This window comes from Hydra vulgaris, chromosome 03, assembly GCF_038396675.1.
Source record: "Hydra vulgaris chromosome 03, alternate assembly HydraT2T_AEP".
In the NCBI taxonomy this organism is placed as follows: domain Eukaryota; kingdom Metazoa; phylum Cnidaria; class Hydrozoa; order Anthoathecata; family Hydridae; genus Hydra; species Hydra vulgaris.
Genome location: NC_088922.1, coordinates 15,335,931 through 15,357,500, shown reverse-complemented (window position 1 = coordinate 15,357,500; position 21,570 = coordinate 15,335,931). Strand labels below are relative to the sequence as shown.

The 21,570-nt window shown below is 26.4% G+C and overlaps 1 protein-coding gene and 1 long non-coding RNA gene across 3 annotated transcripts in view; one reads left to right on the top strand and one right to left on the bottom strand.

Annotated features, from left to right (window-relative positions):
* Positions 1 to 18,027, bottom strand: part of LOC100207753 (MAM and LDL-receptor class A domain-containing protein 1) — a 65,972-nt gene extending 47,945 nt beyond the window's left edge. The window contains exons 1-27 of one of the 2 annotated variants that reach the window (XM_065792443.1): positions 17,805 to 18,027; positions 17,033 to 17,198; positions 13,200 to 13,358; positions 12,625 to 12,789; positions 12,225 to 12,478; positions 11,534 to 11,657; positions 11,221 to 11,358; positions 10,146 to 10,402; positions 9,903 to 9,993; positions 9,384 to 9,530; positions 8,919 to 9,181; positions 8,631 to 8,793; positions 8,198 to 8,344; positions 7,849 to 8,117; positions 7,558 to 7,753; positions 7,149 to 7,444; positions 6,363 to 6,450; positions 6,065 to 6,202; positions 5,591 to 5,868; positions 4,309 to 4,477; positions 3,762 to 3,905; positions 3,292 to 3,521; positions 3,031 to 3,211; positions 2,694 to 2,947; positions 2,455 to 2,542; positions 1,110 to 1,256; positions 505 to 770 (exon numbers count right to left, since the gene is read on the bottom strand). In XM_065792443.1, coding sequence (XP_065648515.1) covers positions 505 to 770; positions 1,110 to 1,256; positions 2,455 to 2,542; positions 2,694 to 2,947; positions 3,031 to 3,211; positions 3,292 to 3,521; positions 3,762 to 3,905; positions 4,309 to 4,477; positions 5,591 to 5,868; positions 6,065 to 6,202; positions 6,363 to 6,450; positions 7,149 to 7,444; positions 7,558 to 7,753; positions 7,849 to 8,117; positions 8,198 to 8,344; positions 8,631 to 8,793; positions 8,919 to 9,181; positions 9,384 to 9,530; positions 9,903 to 9,993; positions 10,146 to 10,402; positions 11,221 to 11,358; positions 11,534 to 11,657; positions 12,225 to 12,478; positions 12,625 to 12,789; positions 13,200 to 13,358; positions 17,033 to 17,093 — 4,713 coding nt within the window. In that variant the 5' untranslated portion in view covers positions 17,094 to 17,198; positions 17,805 to 18,027. The remainder of the gene's footprint in view (positions 1 to 504; positions 771 to 1,109; positions 1,257 to 2,454; positions 2,543 to 2,693; positions 2,948 to 3,030; positions 3,212 to 3,291; positions 3,522 to 3,761; positions 3,906 to 4,308; positions 4,478 to 5,590; positions 5,869 to 6,064; positions 6,203 to 6,362; positions 6,451 to 7,148; positions 7,445 to 7,557; positions 7,754 to 7,848; positions 8,118 to 8,197; positions 8,345 to 8,630; positions 8,794 to 8,918; positions 9,182 to 9,383; positions 9,531 to 9,902; positions 9,994 to 10,145; positions 10,403 to 11,220; positions 11,359 to 11,533; positions 11,658 to 12,224; positions 12,479 to 12,624; positions 12,790 to 13,199; positions 13,359 to 17,032; positions 17,199 to 17,804) is intronic. The other variant, XM_065792444.1, reaches the window with a different exon arrangement.
* A 402-nt stretch (positions 18,028 to 18,429) lies between these two features.
* On the top strand, positions 18,430 to 20,041 carry LOC124808731 (uncharacterized). The gene is made up of 2 exons (XR_010637166.1): positions 18,430 to 19,087; positions 19,832 to 20,041. It is a non-coding gene; the product is annotated as an uncharacterized LOC124808731 (long non-coding RNA).
* Positions 20,042 to 21,570: the final 1,529 nt, after the last annotated feature.

Here is a 21,570-nt window from a genome sequence, read left to right as displayed (position 1 = left end):
TGCAGATGTGGATACTTCTAATGAAGCAGATCTGGATACTACTAATGCTACAGATGTGGATACTACTAATAAAGCAGATGTAGATACTACTAATATAGCAGATGTGGATGCTACTAATACAGCAGATGCAGATACTACTAAAACTGCAAATTTTAGGTTGGCACTATACTAATATACTTTATTAAAATTAATTTTTAAAACATTAATAAATAAATTAAAGCATTAATTCAAATAAATAATTTGAAACATTAATAATTTAAATTAATTATTTAAAAGGTTAAAACAAAACTTTATTACTGACATCTTTACATTATGTGGTTATTAACTTTTTTTTTTAAATAAATATAGATGAAACATTGTCTAAATGATATTTTATCTAATGAATTAGAAATGAAATGAAAAACTAATCAAATAACAACAAAAACAACTATTAAAAAAGAAGCAATACTATTTAAATGACTCTTGCATTACTTATACAAAAATATAACTTTTATATACCCATACCTTAAAACCTCCTTGACTTAATACTGAAGCCTGCCCAATAAACCATTGATTGCCTTGATTGCCTTGTCTTGTCCACATTAAAGCACGAGGTGTATTTCCTTTTTCAAGCAGAAGACTTAACTTACCAATAGATGTTCCATACATGTGATACCAAAATTGAAAACATTGGCCGCCAATTTTAGAGTTTCCAGCATATAATGGAGAAATTAGACGAGCGATAGATCCAGAATTTACCGATATTGAAGTTTCAATATACAAATATTTACCTGTAAAACCATTTTTTTTTTTAAATATTAACACTTAACACAAATATATTAAAACAATTATGTTGAATATTTTTAAACAAAACTTTTTTAACTTTTTTTTTTTAAACTTAAAAAAACATAAAATAAAACTACTATAATACTATAAAATACTTTAGCCATTCATTTAAATACTTCAGCCATTCTTTTAAATATTTTAGCCACTCATTTTTTTTAAACGAATGGCAAAGCTTTAGTTATAGTTATAGTTATAGGTTTGAAAACTAAAATAAAAATTAAAATGCTTCCTTAATTGTTCCCCTTGTCCTTGGGGAGGTAAATGTATCAAGAAAAAATTAATACCATTATCATCATTATATGTGTGATCATTTTCAGGACCAGTATTTGAAGATGAAGTACTTCCTTGTCCTATTGACCAGTCAAATATATCACCATTATCATTTATCCATCCACACATAGGAGGGTCTGTCTCTTCAAAAGTACATTCCACTGAAAAATTTATTTATTTAAATATATATTATTATATATATATATATATATATATATATATATATATATATATATATATATATATATATATATATTTATATATTATTTTATAATTAATCTTTATCGAACTAATTAGATACATATTAATGTTAGTTAAATATTTAATAAAATAATATAAACAATTCTTATGAAAAAATTTTATTTTAAAATAGTAAACTGTGAAACACCTAACATTAATTTGTTTATTACACTTTGAATGATTATTATAAAACCAGCATCAGTCTTCTCCGTTTAAAATTTAATGTTAGCGCATGAAAAAGCGCTGACAAGATGGTCATTCTTAAGTTAACCTGCGCAATTTTAAAAGTTTTTTTTTTTTTTGCTATTTAAATTAAAATAAAAATAACGAAAATAATGCCTTGAATATAAATTAGATAAAATAATAAAAAAAACTGGTAAAAAAAAATTTTTTTTTCCATAAAAGTTGAACAAATTAACAATAAAGTTTTGTTGCAATTTAAATTAAAAACGCTTTTATTTTTTTTTGGCAAGCGCTTTTTTATGCACTTGCCAATATTTTGCGAGCATGCGGGCAAGCACGAAAACGCTTCAGCATGAAAGCACTGGCTAAACAGAGAAGACTTCAGCATGCACAATTTGGAGAGCACAATACTGATTTAAATAGTAATTTTGTAGGTTATGTTGGAAAAAAAAATTTAATTTATTGATTTGAATAAATTTTGATATGACCCATCTGCTAGTGTATGTGCTATATCTAAATACATTGTTCCTACATTAAAGGGTCTAATGAAAATTTAAAATTTGTGTTTTGGAGTTTTAGAGATTAAAAAAAAATGAATAATTTTAATAAATAAAAAAAAGTTTTTGAATTAATAAAAAATTAGCAGCCTCCTCCATAGTATTGGACAATGGTTTTGAAAAGTTAAGTATAAAAAAAATATTGAATATCACCTCATGTATACATGTTTGTATAAAAAAATATAAATGAAATCCTTATATTTTTTATTATACAATTTATATAAAATCAAGTAAAAAATGTGATTGAAAACTAATAAATAGTGACTAATAAATTTGATTATCGATATTTAATAGATCACTACAAACTCTATAACTATTTATAAAACTAATTTATTGATTTTCAAAAATATATTTATGGATTACTTCTAAAAGTTCTAACCTGGAGCTGGACATGTGCTGCTTACAGTTACATCATCTATTGCAATGTCTCCTGAATAACCCTTTCCTCTAATTGCTTCAAATACATACTAAACAAATTTTTCATTCATACTAAATTAAATATATATCTTTAAATAAATTCCTTAAAATGCATGCTTAATTTTCGTTCCTTAAAATGTGCATTGAACAATAAACTAGCAGTTGTTCAAAGTTTACAAAAATAAAAATAAAATGCAAAACCTGATAAGGAACAGTAGAGTTTAAAAACACATGTGCAGCTCTCCATTGGTTTCCATGTGAACCATATTTTGACCAAACTAAATTCATTTTATTTGTTGTTTTTGTATAAACATTGAGTCTGTTTACATGTAAGCCATACATATGATACCAAAAGTTTAAACATTGACTTGAAGATATAATTGGAGAAAGCAAACGAGCAGTATCATTTTCTTTACGTGGAGATGAAGCTTCAATGTAAGCGTAAAATCCCAATGCTGCCAAATAAGCAATGAATAATGAATTGAATTAAAATGATCAATTTCAAGCATATTCATGAATAAATAAATAAGAAACTTACTTGGTGAAAAACTGAATCTTTTTGAATCATCATTACATGCTTTATATGCAACTAGTTTTAAATTGTTCCCAGGATTCAAAGTATTTCCTAGAGGTGAAATACACATGCCCGTTGATTGATGCTGAATTTGGCCAGAGCCTGTTATACTCCACTTTGTTGTGCAAGTATCACTAACAGTCACCTTAAAATCAATTTTATTTAAATAGTGAATATATTCTTTTTTTTTATTATAACTTTAACTTTTAAAGAAAATGTTTTTACCTCTGTTTCAGAAGCAGTGGAATCACCCCTTAATCTCACACACATGTTATACATTGTCAGTTTTAACAACCCATCACTTGTTAATTGAAATTCTAAACGATTTTGTCCACATCCTTCATAAAGTACCAATGTTGTATCATCTTTTGGTTTGATATGAGCACCATTAAGTACATGAATACACTTAGCACTTATGTGACGAATTGAGCCAGGACCATATAATGTTACAGCACCTGTATACATATACAGCATAAATATACATATTTAGACATAATAGAAAATTTCAATTCAATCATTATCTTGATACTCACACATATATTTATAGATACATATATACATACTAATTAATAATGAATAAAATCGATTATCAATTAATTTTTTTCCATGTAAATGTAAGCACACAACCAAATATAGTCCATATTACTTTTAAATATTCCATCAATTATAAAACTTCATCAGTTTTAAAGACTTACCATTACCAAAAGTATGATCAGTTGATGGTCCACTATCAGAAGTATCAGTAAACCCTTGGTTTCTTGTCCAGTTAAATGTGTCAGTAGAATCTTGGATAAGTGAGCAGAAATCTTTCTCAAAATCACAACTTAATGCCGTTGGAGCTAAAAAAAAAAAAAGAAGCTAAAAGATACAGATATATAACTTTATATTATACTTATACAAAATACTTATACAAATATAATATAGTAAAGCAAAAAGAATTTTAATCATTATTAATGCAATAATGTAAATATTCAATAACTGTTAATAACCAACAACTGCTAACTAATATCAATTAGCAGTTGTTGATTATCTCATTAGATAAAAAGAATAAAAAATTTTCAAGTTTAAATCTTAAAAATGGTATTATAAACAAATGTAGTGTCTAATTTTTCTAAAATAATTTTTTTTCTATTTTATATAATAAAACAATAAAAATGTGCTTCTATTAGTTATATTATCTAATTCTTAACAAAAATGATAACAAATAAAATACAATTTAAAATCCCTATCCAAATAAAATACCTAATGTAGGTGGTCTTGTTTGTGGCAATGTTGTTGGAGGTACTGGAGTTGGTTTTCCGTTTGGATTAGCTTCAGGTGGTTGAAGAACACAAGCAAGTGATGTAAACTGAATGTCATCAAGTGCAATATCACCTAGCCATCCACCACCAGCAATACCTTTAAACATTATCTGAAACAAAAACATACAAATATTTTTAACTTTTTTTTTCTACCACTCAACTTTTAGAAAAAATGATTTCTATTAAAACAGGTTCAACAGGTTTACAACAAGTATTCTGCTGGGTTTTTTACCACTATCATTAAACACCATCATAAAACATATCATCACCATATTTTTGTCGTCATACTTTTTGAAACCAACTACAAATGAAAATGTTATTTTTAAAAATAAAAACTATTTTTTCCACAACACTCTCTTAATAAACCAAATTTTTTTCTTTTTCTATTCCATTTAATTTTTAAATGAAAAAGTCTTTTTCTTTTGCATTTAAATTTTGTTTTGTTTCTTTCTTTTATATAATATATTCTCATTTTTATAAATCTCATTTTTATTGAAATCTTTTTTGATTGCCATCATATTTTTTTTAATAAAAAAAATGATCAACATCCCTCACTATTATAAAAAAAAACCATTAACATCAATTTCTACTGATATACAAGTGGATGATTTTTTTAACATTCGAGACCTAATTTCGCAGTTACTCTTCAGGTATAGATTCATTTTATATATTCATACATGCATACATTACATTCATAAATGCATATATTACATTCATACATGCATACATTCAGGTCAACATTTTTAGTTAAATCCAATTTTTTCATATTTAATTAAAACCAAACTCAAAATCAACAAAAATTATAATTTATTGTATTTCTTCTGCATAGGTGAAAAAACCATGCCGCATCAGTTGACTTGACTTGAAGAGAAAAACTAAAACTGTCAAATTAAACAAATTTAATTTCACATTTAATTTGTTATTCCATGTCTAATGACGTAACTGTTCATGCCATTATTGCACATGCTACATTCCATACTGTTATTGGTTTTTGTCTAGATTGAAATAGTAATTCTGATTTTGTAAATACTAACTTTCTTTCTACTATTTATCCATGATGAAATTTTTTTTTTAGCTTACAAAGTTAACATTTTTTATACTGCTTACATTTTCTTGGTTACTAACTGTGCAAGATTTGTTTATAAAAATGAAAAAACTTCTGTTTTAACCTTTTTTTATTCAATTAAAAGTTTGTTAAAAAAATCAGGAATCTCTTAACTTACAACATGATTTGTATCTCCACTTATTGGAACACGGGCAAATTTCCATTGATCAACATCTGATAACTGCTGTTGTCCAGTCAAATTCCAAACTAATTGCTCACTTTGAGAGCCAGAAAAAACTTTGTATACCACCTGTAATGAGCCTATATCAGCACCATACATATGATACCAAAAAGTAAGACAACGTGAGCCTGAAACAGGATTAAACTGCTCACTTTCAAGAATTGCTACATCACCTTTCTTCGTTGGAGATGATGTTTCCAAAAAGATGTATGATCCTAAAAAATATAAATTAAATACTTAAAGTAAATTAAACATATAAAAGAGTTTATGTACAAAAACTACATAAAAGATACTTTCAAGAGGTTTCACTAAAAAGATTTTATTTTCAAATTTTAATTTACATTATTAAAAAATAAAATATTCATGTTATAAACAATATTTAACAATTTCTAATAATTTTCTAATATTCACCACTGCTATTTCCAACGGTGTGATCAAATTTAGGGCCAGTGAATGAAGATGGGGTTCCTGCTGAACCACGAATCCAATCAAAATTATCCAATTTAGAGTTAGTATATGTACATGTATCAACCTCAAAATCACAATAACCTGTGTGAACAAAAATTGTTAAAAAGAAATTATTAACTGGCTCAATCAAATCATTTTTATCAAAGATTCAGTTTTAAGATAAATGTTATAAATAAAAATTAAAAATTATAAACAATAGTTTATACAAATATAAAAAAAAAGGTTGCTTTGGTAGGCTAACCTGGAGACTGACAAGGTCCTTCAGATAGTTTAACATCATCAATTGCCATGTAACTATCAACTCCACCAAGACTTCCCTCAAACACAATCTAAAAAATATTCATTTAAAAATTATATGCATATAACTGTTTAATAATTTCTATGACATTTTTTGAACCAAAAAAAATTGTAAAAAGGTAGGATTGCGCAAATACTTGATTATTTGAAAAATCAGGGGTTTGGCAAATGAAAAACTTATACAGTAATTAAAAAATTATTATTTTGACTTACTTTATTTGATAATTTAATTTGGATTCTAAGCACAAAATAAAGTATAATGATAAAAGATTTTCAAAAGGCTTCTGAATCCTTGATAATTTTACAAGTTTTTAAAAAAGTACTGAAGTAAGAAATTTTAGAAATAGAAATTTAAAATTATAGAATTTTCAATGTTAATAGTAAAATTTATTTTAAAGAAAAAAATTATCATGACAAGCTGTTAAAAATGTCTTTTGAAAACAATATTAATAAGTATCCAGTATTATATAAATTATCTAATTACTAATGATATTTCTAAAGACCTTTTAAATCCTTTTTTTTTTTTAAATCCTTTGTAAACTTCTTACAACATTAAATTTTTTTTGTACTTTATTTTGTTTTGTATTTTATTTTTATCATATTTTGTGTTTTATTTTTATTATATTTTGTGTTTTATTTTCATTATATTTTGTGTTTTGTGTGCTACTTAACTTTGAGTGTTTTTTTTATTTTATAAGCCTATTTTATGATGCATATTTTAATAATTAACCTCAAATGTATCAGTAGCAGATAAAGTGATTCTTGAAATTCTCCAAACATCTCCTTTATTACCAGTTTCTGACCAAATCGGACGTTTTTGAACTTGATCATTAACACTTAAATAAATTGATAAAGTACCCATTGTTTTTCCATTCATATGATACCAAAATGAAAGGCATTTTCCAGTTGTCATAGGCTCTATAGGACTAAATAATCGTGCTATGTCTCCTTGCTTGCCTTTAGAGGAGTCAACAAACATATAGAAACCATTATATGATTGTAGTGTGTGATCAATTAAAGGACCATCTAAAAAATTAAAAAACTTTTTATAATCGAAATAACACTATTTTGTGAAAAATAAATTATATAAAATATTTATATTGTAGAACAGAATTATTGTTTGAATAGTTTTAACTTACTGTTTGAAGAGGTTGCTTGTGACTGGCGTTTCCAAACCAATTGAGATGTTGAAGATTGGTCATCCCGATAGCCACATTGGTCATTTTCAAATGTACAGGTTGTTGTTGAAAGTACACACTTACTTGTGGTAAGAGATACATCATCAATGGCAATATCCCCTAAATAACTTTTGCCAACTGTTGCTTCAATAACTGCCTATATTATAACAACAATGTACATATATTGCTATATTTCTTTTTCAACATTTTTCTTGGAGATAAAAAAAATATATTACAACAAAACTCTCAAACCTGAAAAGGTTGTCGACCAACCAAATTTACTTGACCTTTGAGCCATCGATTACCCTGTGTTCCAGTTCGTGACCAGAGTGGTTTACCAACATGACCACCCAATAATACATAAATATTTAAAGCATTAACATGTGGACCATACATATGATACCAAAACTCTAGACATTTTGCACCAGTATCTCCTGTAGCTGGAATACTGGTACTGATTAAACGAGCAACATCATTTTCTTTTTGTGCACTTACCTCAAGGTATGCATACTTACCGAACTCTACACCGAAAATATAAACATTTAAAGTAAAAAACTAACATCTGATGGAGTCTAAAAATTAAAACAAAAAAAAAACTTACGATTGTTTTTAGTATGATCAAAACTTGGTCCAGTACCAATAGTTGCAGTGGCTCCACTAGCAATAGTCCAGTTAAGTTGATCTGTTAACACATCTTGAGACCAGCTGGAACACAGTCCAAACTCAAAATCACAGTTAAATATTGGAGCTAAACAAGCAAATACAACACTAGTTATATTAACGCTTTAACAAGCATATGATATCAAACATATGTTATCAAACATATGTTAACAAAAAAATGTTAACAAGCATATGCTATCAAATATATGTTATCACACATACGTTATCAAACATGTTATCACACATATGTTATCAAACATATGTTATCAAACATGTTAACAAAAAAATGTTAACAAACATAATGAGATTAAAAATTTTAGTTTTTATATGTAAATGTATAAAAATTCAAAATAAAAAATGATTTTATTAGTAACCTGCTGTAGGTGCAGTAGCAGTTGTTGAAGGTTTTCCAGTAGTAGATTGAGTAACAGGATTTGCATCAGCAGGTACAACAGCACAATTACCAGAGCGGAAAGAAAAATCATCTACAGCAATATCTCCGTAGTAGGAGTTCCCAACAATTCCTTCAATAATGATCTTTAAAAAAATGTATGACACTTAAGATTAAAAAAAAATGTCAATTTAACACAATGTGATCTTAATAATTCTATCAAAGCTTTGCATGGTAAAATTAATAAACATATTTTTAATCATAAATATACCCTGTATGCTGTTGTTGCTATGCCAACATTTACTTGACCATTAAACCATGTATTTCCTTTATTTCCGGAGAGAGTCCACAAAAGCTTTTCTGTACCACTGAAATTTGCATAAATATTTAAACTACCAATTGATTGCCCATACATATGGTAATAAAACAAGAAACATTGGCCAATGTTATTACTCTGGCTAAAGAGCTGGCTAGCTAAACGAGCTTTTTGATTAGGTTTATTTGGAGATGATGATTCAATGAATAGATACTTAGCTAAAAAGAAAAAAAAAGAAAACCTTAAATAATTAAAGAAACAAATACAGTTTGAAAAATATAATTAAAATAGTTATGCATAAAAAAGTTACTCATTATAAAAAAATAAGTAATATAATTAATGTAATTAATCATAAAAAAAATAAAATTAGTATATGTTAATTATAAATTATATTTATATGATGTATAAATTATGTAAAACCTTTATCATTTCCATTACGATCAGCAGTTGGTCCAGTAAAAAGAGTTGGGGTAGAGCCTGAGCCAACAATCCAATCAAAATCATCTGACTTCTCTGCAGCTGGAATGTTATACCAAGTACAAAGACCATTTTCAAAGTCACAGAACCCTAAACCATAAAAAAAAGTAGTATGTTATAGGATAATATATTTGGAAGTCAAATAACTGACATGAATTTGTAATGCCGAGTGATTGGAATTGCTAAATATATTAAAATCATTAAATAGCACTTAAGATAAAACAATAAGAGAAAAAATAAGAGAACATATAAAAATTAAAAAATATTTTTTGATTAGGAAACTATACTTTAATGTTTAAAAAATTCAAGTTAAGAATTCTGAGTAAAAATCAGTTGATTTATATTTAGTATAAATGACCATGACCAAAAAAAATGTATAAATAATAATTTTTTATCGTTTTATATTAAAAAGATTTTTTACATTAGCTTTATTGATTGTTATTTCATAGTTCAAAGATTAACCTGGTTTATTACAGAGGCCCATTGATAGTTCTATATCATCAATAGCCATATCACCTTCATAGCCATCTTTTGTAATTCCTTCAAACACAACCTAATATCAAAAAAAATAATCAACTATTAATTATCTTAAAATCTTTAAAAAAAGTATTATGTAAAACTTATATTTTAAAAGCTTTTATATTTAAAATGTAAAAAAATATTTTTTAAAAACTAATCTTTTAAAACATATTTGAAAATAAAAACCTGAGCAGTTGTGGCTGTAATTGGAACTTCAGCATTGACCCAAATATCACCCTTTTGACCAGTGGCATTAAAATCAGGGGTGCCTTTACCTAATGCAGGGGGGTTAATGTAAACATTTAAAACCCCCATATCCAAACCAAACATGTGATACCAAAACTTCAAACAACTTCCTTTAGGTGACAAATTAGTGAAAGTTTTATAAAACCGCCCTTTATCATTCATCTTTGTGTTAGAAGCTTCCACATACACAAAATAACCTAAAGGTCAAATAAAGTAATACTACATAATCATGCATGAAAAATTTCTACATATAGCTTAGTAACCAAAAGGCCTACATATAGCTTAGTAACCAAAAGTCCATACAAGAACATAATGGCCATATATAAGTTTATAGGTACAATATATAAGAATTTTCATTTGAGTTTTTAATCACTCACACTACACTAGCTAAAAAATTTCTTATGGCTTAGATGCTCCCCAACTTGTGATCTAAACAACACTCTCTTAAAAACTCTTCTTATAAAAATTTTCTTAACTATTTAACAAGTGCTTATTTTCCTACTCTGCTGAAAAGTGCCATTCATATTTTTAAAACCTCTGGAGCTGTTTTTCTTTACAACTTTTTTATTAGTCTTCTTTCTACTATTAGCCTTTTATTTACTTGTTGTAACTCATTTTGATAAATTAACTATATTATATGATTATGATTTTCATTATATCATACTAGTGCTAATTTGTTAACAGTAAACCATTTTCCTGGTAGTTTTTATCATAGTGTTTGCCTGCATTTTGCTGATAAACTTGTATATTAAAACATATGTATATTAAAACATCAAGATCTAATCAGATATTTTAAAAGTAATGATGTCAACAAAAATATAAAGAAATATTTACATACACATTAATTACTTATAATATGAGCTATAATTTTCTTAAGCCCAAAGATATCAATAACAAAAAGTGTTTGTAATAAAAATCAATTTAAATAAAAATAATAACATAATTAAAATACTTAAAAAAAAAAGAAAAAAGAAAAGTTAACAACAATTGCTAAAAACAAAAATATTTATAATACCTGACATTGTTCCTGTGGTATGATCTGAAGAAGGACCTGTTTTAAAACTTGGTGTAGAACCGCTCATTCTTATCCATTTGAATTGGCCAGCAGGATCATCATTAAAACCGCACTTGTCTTTTTCAAATGTGCATAAACCTATGTTTAAAATACCTATAACTTTAAAACGATTATAACTTTATTTGTTTATAAATATTCATAAACAATGTTTATTAATACTGTTGAAAAAAACCATTTAAAATGCCAAGCAATAATAAAACTTATTTAGATTTACTAACACTTTTTATAATAACAACCAAAAAATGAAACTAACCATAACCAGTGTTATTAGCAGATGAGTTGGACTTCATTTCAACACAAGAGCCATCTGTAATGGTTATATCATCAAGAGATATATCTCCTCTATAATCAAGCCCTCTTGTTGCTTCAAACTCAATCTAAAATATTTTATTATATATTATACTATTTATATTTTTTTATTAAAAGCAGTCAAAAAATAGCAGTCAAAAAATTTTTTTAATATAAAACTTTAACAAAGTTTTAATAAGTACAACATGATGTTAAAATCAAACTTCAAAAAAATGATACTTTGTACATTATGATCACATTAGAAAAAAAAATTTTAAACTTGGGCATTTTTCGGGGTATTTTGCAGCTTGATAACAAAGTAAATGTGAATATTTTTGGAATTTTTTTTTGGAATCGCATTTCTTTTATACATTCCCCAAATTTGGCTACTTGTGTATTCGCATTTTGAAAATTTTATTTTTTTGAACACCCCTAATATATATATATATATATATATATATATATATATATATATATATATATATATATATATATATAATATATATATATATACATATATATATATATATATATATATATATATATATATATATATATATATATATATATATATATATATATATATATATATATATATATATATATATATATATACACTAAATTTCTTAATAAGTATGCTATGCAAGAATGTTCACCTGAAATGGTGTATTATCACCAACAGTTAGATTTGCACTTTTCCACCTATCACCTTGGTCTCCTTTCAGTCTCCATAAAGGTTTGCTTCTGTTATTATTTTGGATTGTGAATAAACTTAGAGTATCTATGTTAAGCCCATACATATGATACCAAAATGTCAAACACTTAGGTCCTTTTTGAATAACTGGTGATATTAGTGATGCAGTATCACCAGGATTTCTTGGATTGTTAGCTTCAATGTAGATATAAAAACCTTAAAATATAAATACTTTAAATAAAACCATTGATAAACTTTAGTTGTCTCTATGCAATTAAATGTTTTTTGTTCAAACTATGTTATATACTATGATATACCAACTGGCTATTTTATAAACTATGGTATATAAGGTAATATCTTACCAGCGGGTTCGCAATATCCCCAAGTACTTGATTTATCATAATCAGGAACAGTTGCACACCATGGCTTTTGAAATAAAGCAGTGATGCATTTTGTATATATTTTTTTATTATATTTGAATGGAAAAACACAAGGAGCTCCATTTGCAGTACCTCCAGTTGTTTTTACTAAAATTATGAAAATACGTTATTTCAGTATATAACATTATTATATATTTTTAAATATAATTATAATGATGATGATGATGATGATGATGATGATGATGATGATGATGATGATGATGATGATGATGATGATGATGATGATGATGATGATGATGATGATGATGATGATGATGATGATGATGATGATGATGATGATGATGATGATGATGATGACGACAATGATGATGATAATGATGATGAGTGAAATAATGATAATTGATAACTATTATTGTCATGATCATTATTATCATTATCATCATGACAATCATGATAATGATAATAATGATCATGTTGATATTATTATTATGATGATCATTATCTCAAAGTTTTGATTTTAAGACTTAGTCTAAATCTTCTCATCAATTAAAGTTCACCTGTAATATTTTTAACTAGCGATGTATGATCAGATTGAGGACCCGTTCCTTGAGATGCTGTAGCACCAGAGATTCGTGTCCAATCAAATTTATCTTTTTTTGACTGAGTCCAATTACATAAATCATTTTCAAAATCGCAGTCTTGACTTGAGATAATACCTAAACCAATGATTAGACTAAAAATTAATTGAAAATGTAAAAATCGTTACAATAAACATAACAAATTGCTTTTTCATTCATTATCAAATTAGTATTTGATTTTAAAATTTAATTAATGGATTAATTAAAGGCATAAAATTAAATACTATTGGCTAATCAATTAATGAAACAAATGTATATTATAGTTAAATATACATATAAACATACATATAGATACTTGAGTAGGTAATGTTATATTATTATGGTTTTTAAAACAAAATCCAATTATAAATATTTTTATTTACCACTTACAAATTGCAAGTACATAAACTTAATATACTCCCTTTTTTTTTGAAAATATCATTAAAAAATGTAATCACTTTAAAATAAGTTTAAAACATTTTTGAAAATGGAATATAAAAATTAATTGAAAAATTGTTAAAACCTGGAATTTTTTAGCTTTTAACCATACTGTTATAAAGGTGCAGTGGAAGCATCAACTGAGTTTTTCAAATAACTAACCAATTATAAAAATAGACTTGAATACATTTTTATACCATTTATGGCAGATAATCTTCTTAAAATTATTAAACACAAAGGAGAATTAAGATAGAGAGTATGTAATTTTTGCTATAGTAAGATTTTTTACCACAATAATAGGTTATTTAAAATAGACTGGCAGATTTTGTAATGAAGCGTTGAAAGTACTTTTTGTTGAAGGAGAAATTTTCTTATGAGGATTTTAACATATATCTACATAATGAACTAAGCCATTACCTATTCCTGTTATAAGTAATAATGAGATTTTTGGTTCATTACTTTATTAAAACTTGTTTAGATATAAATTTGGAATGTTGGGAGGCCAAATCTGTTCTTATAGTTTTTAGATAGAAATCTGTTTTAGAAAGTATAAACAATGGCAATACAGTAGTAAAACTTCAGCTGCTATAAATGTTTGTTTTATTTGTATTTACTACTCCAGAAACTAATGCAAAAAACTTGTTTAGCTTAATAGGTCAATATTGGACTGAAAATAAAAGCTATTTAATAATAAGTATACTCGATATTGCAAAAGTTAACATTAATCTTACATGTAATCAATTTTATAAAGAAATAATAAGAAATAAAAATTTGTTACAAAAAGCAAAAAATTCTAAAAAGAATTTTTAAATTAGTTTCATGTAATGAATATTGCCTTTACAAACTATATTGGCTACACATAGGTGTACTTATGTTTCTAAACTTTTTTTATGTATTTATATTATCAGTCAAAAAATATTTTGACTAACATTATAAAAAATTGGCGCTTTTTTGGTTTTTGATTGTGTTTAGGAAATGTACTCTTTTCCTTTTAGAAAAATCAGGTCACATGATTTTTAATTAAAGATGACTTAGAATAAGATAGAATGTATCAACATTCATGTAAACCCAGTATAAACTCAAACAGACTCAAATATGACCCAAGCTTTGGCAAAATATCAGCTACAGTTGTTTACTACAAATAAGCTGATCAACGTCCTCCTTTTTATGTAAGAGAGCGCAGGGCCAAAGCTAATTAAAACTAAGATTTTTACGGCGCTCTCTTACATAAAAAGGAGGACGTTGGTTAGCTTACTACAAAGGTTAGGGCCCTCAGATTTCCATAATGCCATAAAACTAACACAAATTTTAAATTTTTGAAGCAAAAAGTTTTTTATTAATCTTTTTATTTATTTTTTTATTTATTTGAATTAAATCCAAAAAATTATTCAAATACCCAGGTTTTCCAGGTTATAAATAAGACAAAAAATATTACAGCAAAGTTTTTCATAAACTAAAAAACAGCTAAAAAGCAATTTTAACTGTTTTGTTAATAATTTTATCATTCACTGATAGTGTAAGCCAAAGAGGCTTTGAAACAAATTAGATTTTAACTCTGCCTAAAGAGATTCATTTATTATGAATTAGGCTGTTTTTATTAAAGTTTGGAAAGTTTTCAAATTTGAATTTAACTTTGAATTATTATTACTGTTTTTTTGTTGTTTTTTTTTGTTTTATTAAGAGTAGATTGAAACACTTTAGACAATTTGGTCATTGTGCTTAGGCCTTAATTTAAAGATCAAAACAAGAAAAACATAGGGTATTGTTTGGGTTGCCAGATGTCCAGCTTTAAGATCACAGTTAAAGATTTTATTTTTACAGGTTTGGCGCTGTATTCTCTTCCGTAAAAGCAGGATGTCTGGCAACCCTAGGTATTGTGCAATTTATAAGACTCTCATAAATTGAACAATACCCGGTGTTTTTTTGTCTTATTAAGAGAAAATAAATTATTAAACCGCTCTTCCTATAGGAATTAGGTTTTTAATGGATATTTTGTATAACTTTTGATGCTTTTTTTTTTTTTTCACAATTTTTTTTTTTTCATCATTTTTTTCTGCATTTTAAAAAAGTTGCACAAATGCATGTACAAGTTTTAATTGACATTTTAACGAGTACCCTTAATAAATTATTTCCATGCACATGTGCCCTTAACAAATTATATTCATGCGCACGACACACAGCACTGATACCGTGGTTAATGGGTTAGAGGCCAAAATTAGAATAAAAAATTTTCCTTCTAGGTATTAATAAAAAAAAGAAAAAGTTCCTTAAATTTGCAAATGGGGGTTAATAACATTTATTAAATGAACATTATCGTACACCGTTCACTATACTAAAGTTAGGATTAGACATATAAAATCTTGATAGCATAAATTATTTTAAAAATAAACTTTTAAATAAATTTTATTAATTTATAATATATAATAATTTACAATATATAAATAAAATTTAAAAGATTGCTTGGCTACAAGCAATAGTACCTTAGGTATTATTGCTTATGAAATTTTGTTTCCGCGTTGTTACTAGGGCCGTCCCGAACGGGGGGTGTAGGAGGTGTCCTACACTTCCAAAGCTGTAATATATGCATCTGAGTTGGCACATTTGGCATTTTAGTTAGCATTTTGATGTATAGTTGGCAAATGTCAAAAATCGAGGACATTTTTTTTTTTTGTCTGCAGTTGGAAAAAACACATACAACACCACCCCCATCCCACCCACCCCTACCCCCATGAGAGACCTCTTCGGGACAGCCCTGATTGTTACCCCAGTAAAAATCTCATGCTAACTTTTATACTGTTATGTAAAAAGCTCATATTAGATTTTTAGACACGTCCCATTTTTTTCATTCCAATTTTTCATTTCAAAAAGTTAATTTTTTTCAATTACGAAATTTGCATTAGAGGTATGTTAGGTGTAGTGTATTGACTACAATTGCCCACACCTACCCATCCTTATATCCAGGAATGAAAATATTTATTTAAAGAAACATAAAAGTACTTAAGTAACGCAAATGATAAAAAACAAAAAAAAAACTTATTAAAACTATTATGATAATAATGAGCAATCTCAATCACCCCTTCCCTCCTCCGGTGTCTCTTCTTTAAATTTCTGTCATTCGAATTAGAGAGCTATTACTGTAGATAAAATTTATCTGATTTTTTTCTCACTCAACAAAGAGGTTAATGCTTAACTAAACAAGCTTTAGCATACAACCATATATTTGCACTCCAAACATATTTTTTACTCCAATCATATACTCCAACCTTATTTTTGTACTCACAACAAATATTTCATATATAAAATTGAGCATATTTAAAAAGATTTAAAATTCTCACCTAACAAAGAAGTTATTACTAAAATTGAACAAATTCTAGACGGCCCACCAAGGCGCACCATATTTGTGCGCTTCACCTGCTCGAGGTACCCTCTTTTTCCAATTAAGTCTCTATGATCGGATTCACAAACACGCAATTGAGAAAATTAAAAATTTTCAAAATTTCTCTAATAAAAAAAATGCATTAATTTAATTATTTAATCTAAAAGTATACAAAAAAAAACTGGGTTAGTTGGTATAGCAAAAGAATGCGATTAGTACAAAGAAAGTTTTTCTTTGAAATTTAACAGACCGTCTTTAATGTTAACTTCAAAAAGGCACTAATTTAAAGTACTGGATACCAAATGTGTTCTATATTAGGAAATTAAATTAAGAATTAATCAGTCTCCGTATTAAAAACCGTCAGAGTGTTTTTAAAGTTTCAATAAACTTTTGGCTAATCAAAAAAAATAAAAGAGTTTGAACCACCAAAAGTAATTATAAATGTTAGAACCATCAGAAGTGGTAGACAATATTTATAAATTTTATGTTCTATGAATGGCAGTCGACAAAAAAAATTGCTTTTTAATCAATTAAACTTTTAATGAAATAATAACAACTATTAATGTTTGGAATTCGTCGCAAAAAAGTGAAACTTTAAAACCAATTTAAATTCGTTAGTAAAAAAAAAAAAGAGAGATAATGTTTCCATTTATATAAATAATTCGATAAAAAAGAAATGAAAATAAAAGCACTTTGAATCTGCAAAGAAAAAGTGCAATAAACGAATTTACCAGCTCGCACGGAGTATACTTTGTCTTCCTTTTGCAAAATTTTTAGAACAAAACTTCAAGAGCAATCTAATGAAGAACTCTTTGATACTTCCAGAACTATAAGAGGAAATTAAGGTGAGCCTGTTTTAAAAATCACGCGGTATATATTTGGACCCAGGAAAAAGTATTATTGCAAAACAAAAACATGTCGAACCAATCAAAGTAGAGTAAAAAATAGTAAAATACAATGTAAAGAATTAAAACTCGTTATTTACATAATGAAAAATTTAACTATTTACTATTGTAAAATATATTTACAATAGCATTGTACGCAATAGTAATACGCTACACTTCGCAATCAGGCAATGAATTAACAAAATGCGTTCTAGAAGTGTAAACTACATTTTAACTAAAAATTGAAATTTGACCAGATTACATCTTTTAGTGAGAAAAAAAATATTAAAAATGTTTAAATGTATTATATATTCAATAAGTCATTTAAAGGTAAAATTTAAGTATTTTAGAGTTAAATCATGTTTACTTAAGTAATTTGATACTCTAATTGAATTTTTTTTTAGTAAAAAAGAATATCGTGAAGAGGTCTCTATAAATGCTAATAATAGATTTTAAATAATGAATGGAATAGCGGGCTTTCAACCGCATTGTTCGAATGTTAAAAAGATTTCTTTCTCAGCATTCGAGTAACGAAAGTTGATTTAAAAAATATATATATACGTTGTTTTTTTTTTAATTTAAGTTAAAAATCTATTTGTAAAGTAAATAGGTGACTAACTTATATTGAAGTAAAGGAAGACACTTTTAATACAACTTTAATAACACTTTCAATTAAATGAAGTTCTTTTTGAGAACGTTATTACGCGACGATGGGTTACGATTATATTCTATATTTCTTTTAAAAATTGTCACGAAATTGCACTTCTTAGTTGAATGATAACTCAAATTTGTATAAGTTATGCAATTAAAAAGTAGTGAGTGTTTCCGATTGCCAGATTATAAAGTAGATTAAGATGACGGTTTCTTTTATATTTAATTTAGATTACTTTTTATTTATTTTTTGCAAGAACTAAAAATTGCTTAGGTCACATTGGTGCATTATATAACACAAGATTTCTTAGATATGATTACGGAATATTATATAACTAAACATCACATGTGTTTGCAATACTTGAATAGAATATTATATAACTAAAGGATGACACGTTCATGTTCTTGAGTGACATTAAAAAATAGTGGTCATTTGAAAAGTAAAAATGAAAAGTAGATATTTGCATATGATATTCAGGGTAAGATGAATAGAAGTAAATTTTTAAACTTACACGTCATTTATTTATTTATATTATTTATTTCAAATTATTATTTTAATTCACACGACATTTTATTTTATTTATTAATATTTTTACAAATGGATTTCGGAAAAGTTAAAATTACAAACTACAAATATATTTGCTAGCAAATATAACTGCTAAGTATTAATAATATGCTAAAGTAAAAATTTGCCCCTTTTTTTCTTAAAATTTTAATAACAAAACTTTTGATCACATTAAAATAGTTTTGGAACAAATTTGACCTTTTTCTCAAAAAATATATATTAGCGGTCAGAACGCCATTGTCCTTATTTCATTGAGCTGGTTTACCGCGCCCTTTTTTATTGTTTTAAAAAAAAATAGTTGAGCGTTAATAAGTTACAATATATATTACTTCTATCTTTGAAGAGAGAACTTCGTTAGCAAAGATACAAAATAATCACACGGTTTAAAGTCTTATCTCTTTGTTTAAACATTAAATTTTTAGTCGTTTTTTTCTTCACTGTTATTTTTTTTTTTTGTTGTTGCATTTTTGTGAATTTTTTTTTTTTCATACTTTGCGCAGCGTGATAAAGTACTAAGCAAATGTACTTTACATGCTTTAGCCAACGTTTAATCAGCTTCTTTATCAATAAATATTTAGTAAATTTCATTACGATTTTTTAGGCTCAAAAAGTAAGTTGTTTATAGATTAATCTTGCTTTTTTTTTGTTTTGTTTATAGAAACAGTTATTAGTGCTGTTAGGAAAAAGATGAATTTTCGTCTACAAAAACTTATATTGACGTTAAAGACAAGCGATAATGAGATGAAAGAATAATGAACTTCAACCTTTATTATTTGTTGATTTATGAAAGTGCTTTATTGTCATTTTTATATTTTTGATAAACAGAGTTAGATTTTTGAAGATTACAAATAAACTGACATTAACTTAAGTCGATGTTGTTGTTTTTTTTTGACGCCAGTCAAGAGCTTTTGATTACCTGACTAAAGATTTTTTTTTTACTAGACTAGCAGGCGCTTTGTTTAAAATTTTTCAAGTCAAAAGTTACGATAAGTTTGTAGTCCAATATATACAACTTTTTAAATTTTATGTTAATAATTTTGTTGTAAAAAAATATTTAATACTTATTATAATTAAATTTTAAAGAAAAAAAATATTTTGATATTTTGATAAAGAAAATTTATTGTTTAAAAATATTTCAAAATAAGCAAATTTATCCAATTTAAATCATAGTAATAAAAACTAGAGGTATCAAAAAAAAGTATATAAATTTTGTTATAATAGCGTCTTAGGTGTGAAAATGTACAACTGTCGTCTCAAAATTGTCATTACAACAAACCGTGCAGTCTGACAACATTAGAGATGAATGAAAACTTTTTTTTCTTCCGAAATTCTCAGAAATTACTAGTGCAGTTAATAGTAATAGTGACGTAATTATAAATAATAGTGACGTTGTGAAGTTATTGGGGGTCCGAATTCAAATTTTCGTTGGGGCCCTCACCGCCCTGTGGCTTTTTTATGATACACCTTATTATGAAACTTCTTTCAAGTTTCCTATGTGTATTTCACACGAATGGGCCTATGTAAAAATCTACAGTAAAAGACTTAACCAGATTTAAATTGCGATTAGTTATTAGTTATCGCTTTATATTTATCAACTTTTTTAAAATAGTCGTTTTAAAAATTTCGCTTTTTTCGTGTTCTACGTTCATGTGTCATGCAAGACCGTAAGTATGCTTTTTGTTAATTTAAACTTCCAAAAGCTTTGTTCATCTGTGCCAAGGAGACCGGCAGAGTTTAAAAAAAGTATTAATGCAGTAACTTACTTATTTAAATGAATAATGTCCGTTTCGCTATTAAATAGACTTCATGGATGTTGGGTGTTATAGCAGATGAATACTTAATAAAAAAGTTTTAATAAAAATTAGTAACTCTAAAGTTTGAGAGCCCGGATTTACAGTATACAGAACAGAGAACATAAATACTGATTTTTGTGTGCTAATTTTCTTATCAAACGGGTTTGATTGTTGCTGATATTTTTAAATGCTCTGCAAATTTCTGTTATTTTTTATGGAAGCTAACTTTTCCTAAACCAAGCAAAACAAAAGAAATATCTCTTATTTTACCTAACCCTCTAATTAATAAAACCAACATTAAAAGGCAACATCCGTTAATTTTTTAGAAATGAATTTTGATGAAAATCCATCCTGAAAAAAACATATGAAATGTATAGAAAAAAAACTCATAAAACATCGACATGATCTGTAGAGTAAAGTCATTTTTAAATTTTGATCCTTAAAAAATTTATATATATATATTTTTTTATACATAGTTATTGTTTTTAATTCATTTATTTTTGGTGCCCCAAGAAGCACTTACGGTTTCATCAAAGTACACCGCGGTAGACCATTTGAATTAAGATTTACGCCTCCTTCCTTACCGATGTAATGAAATTTGTCC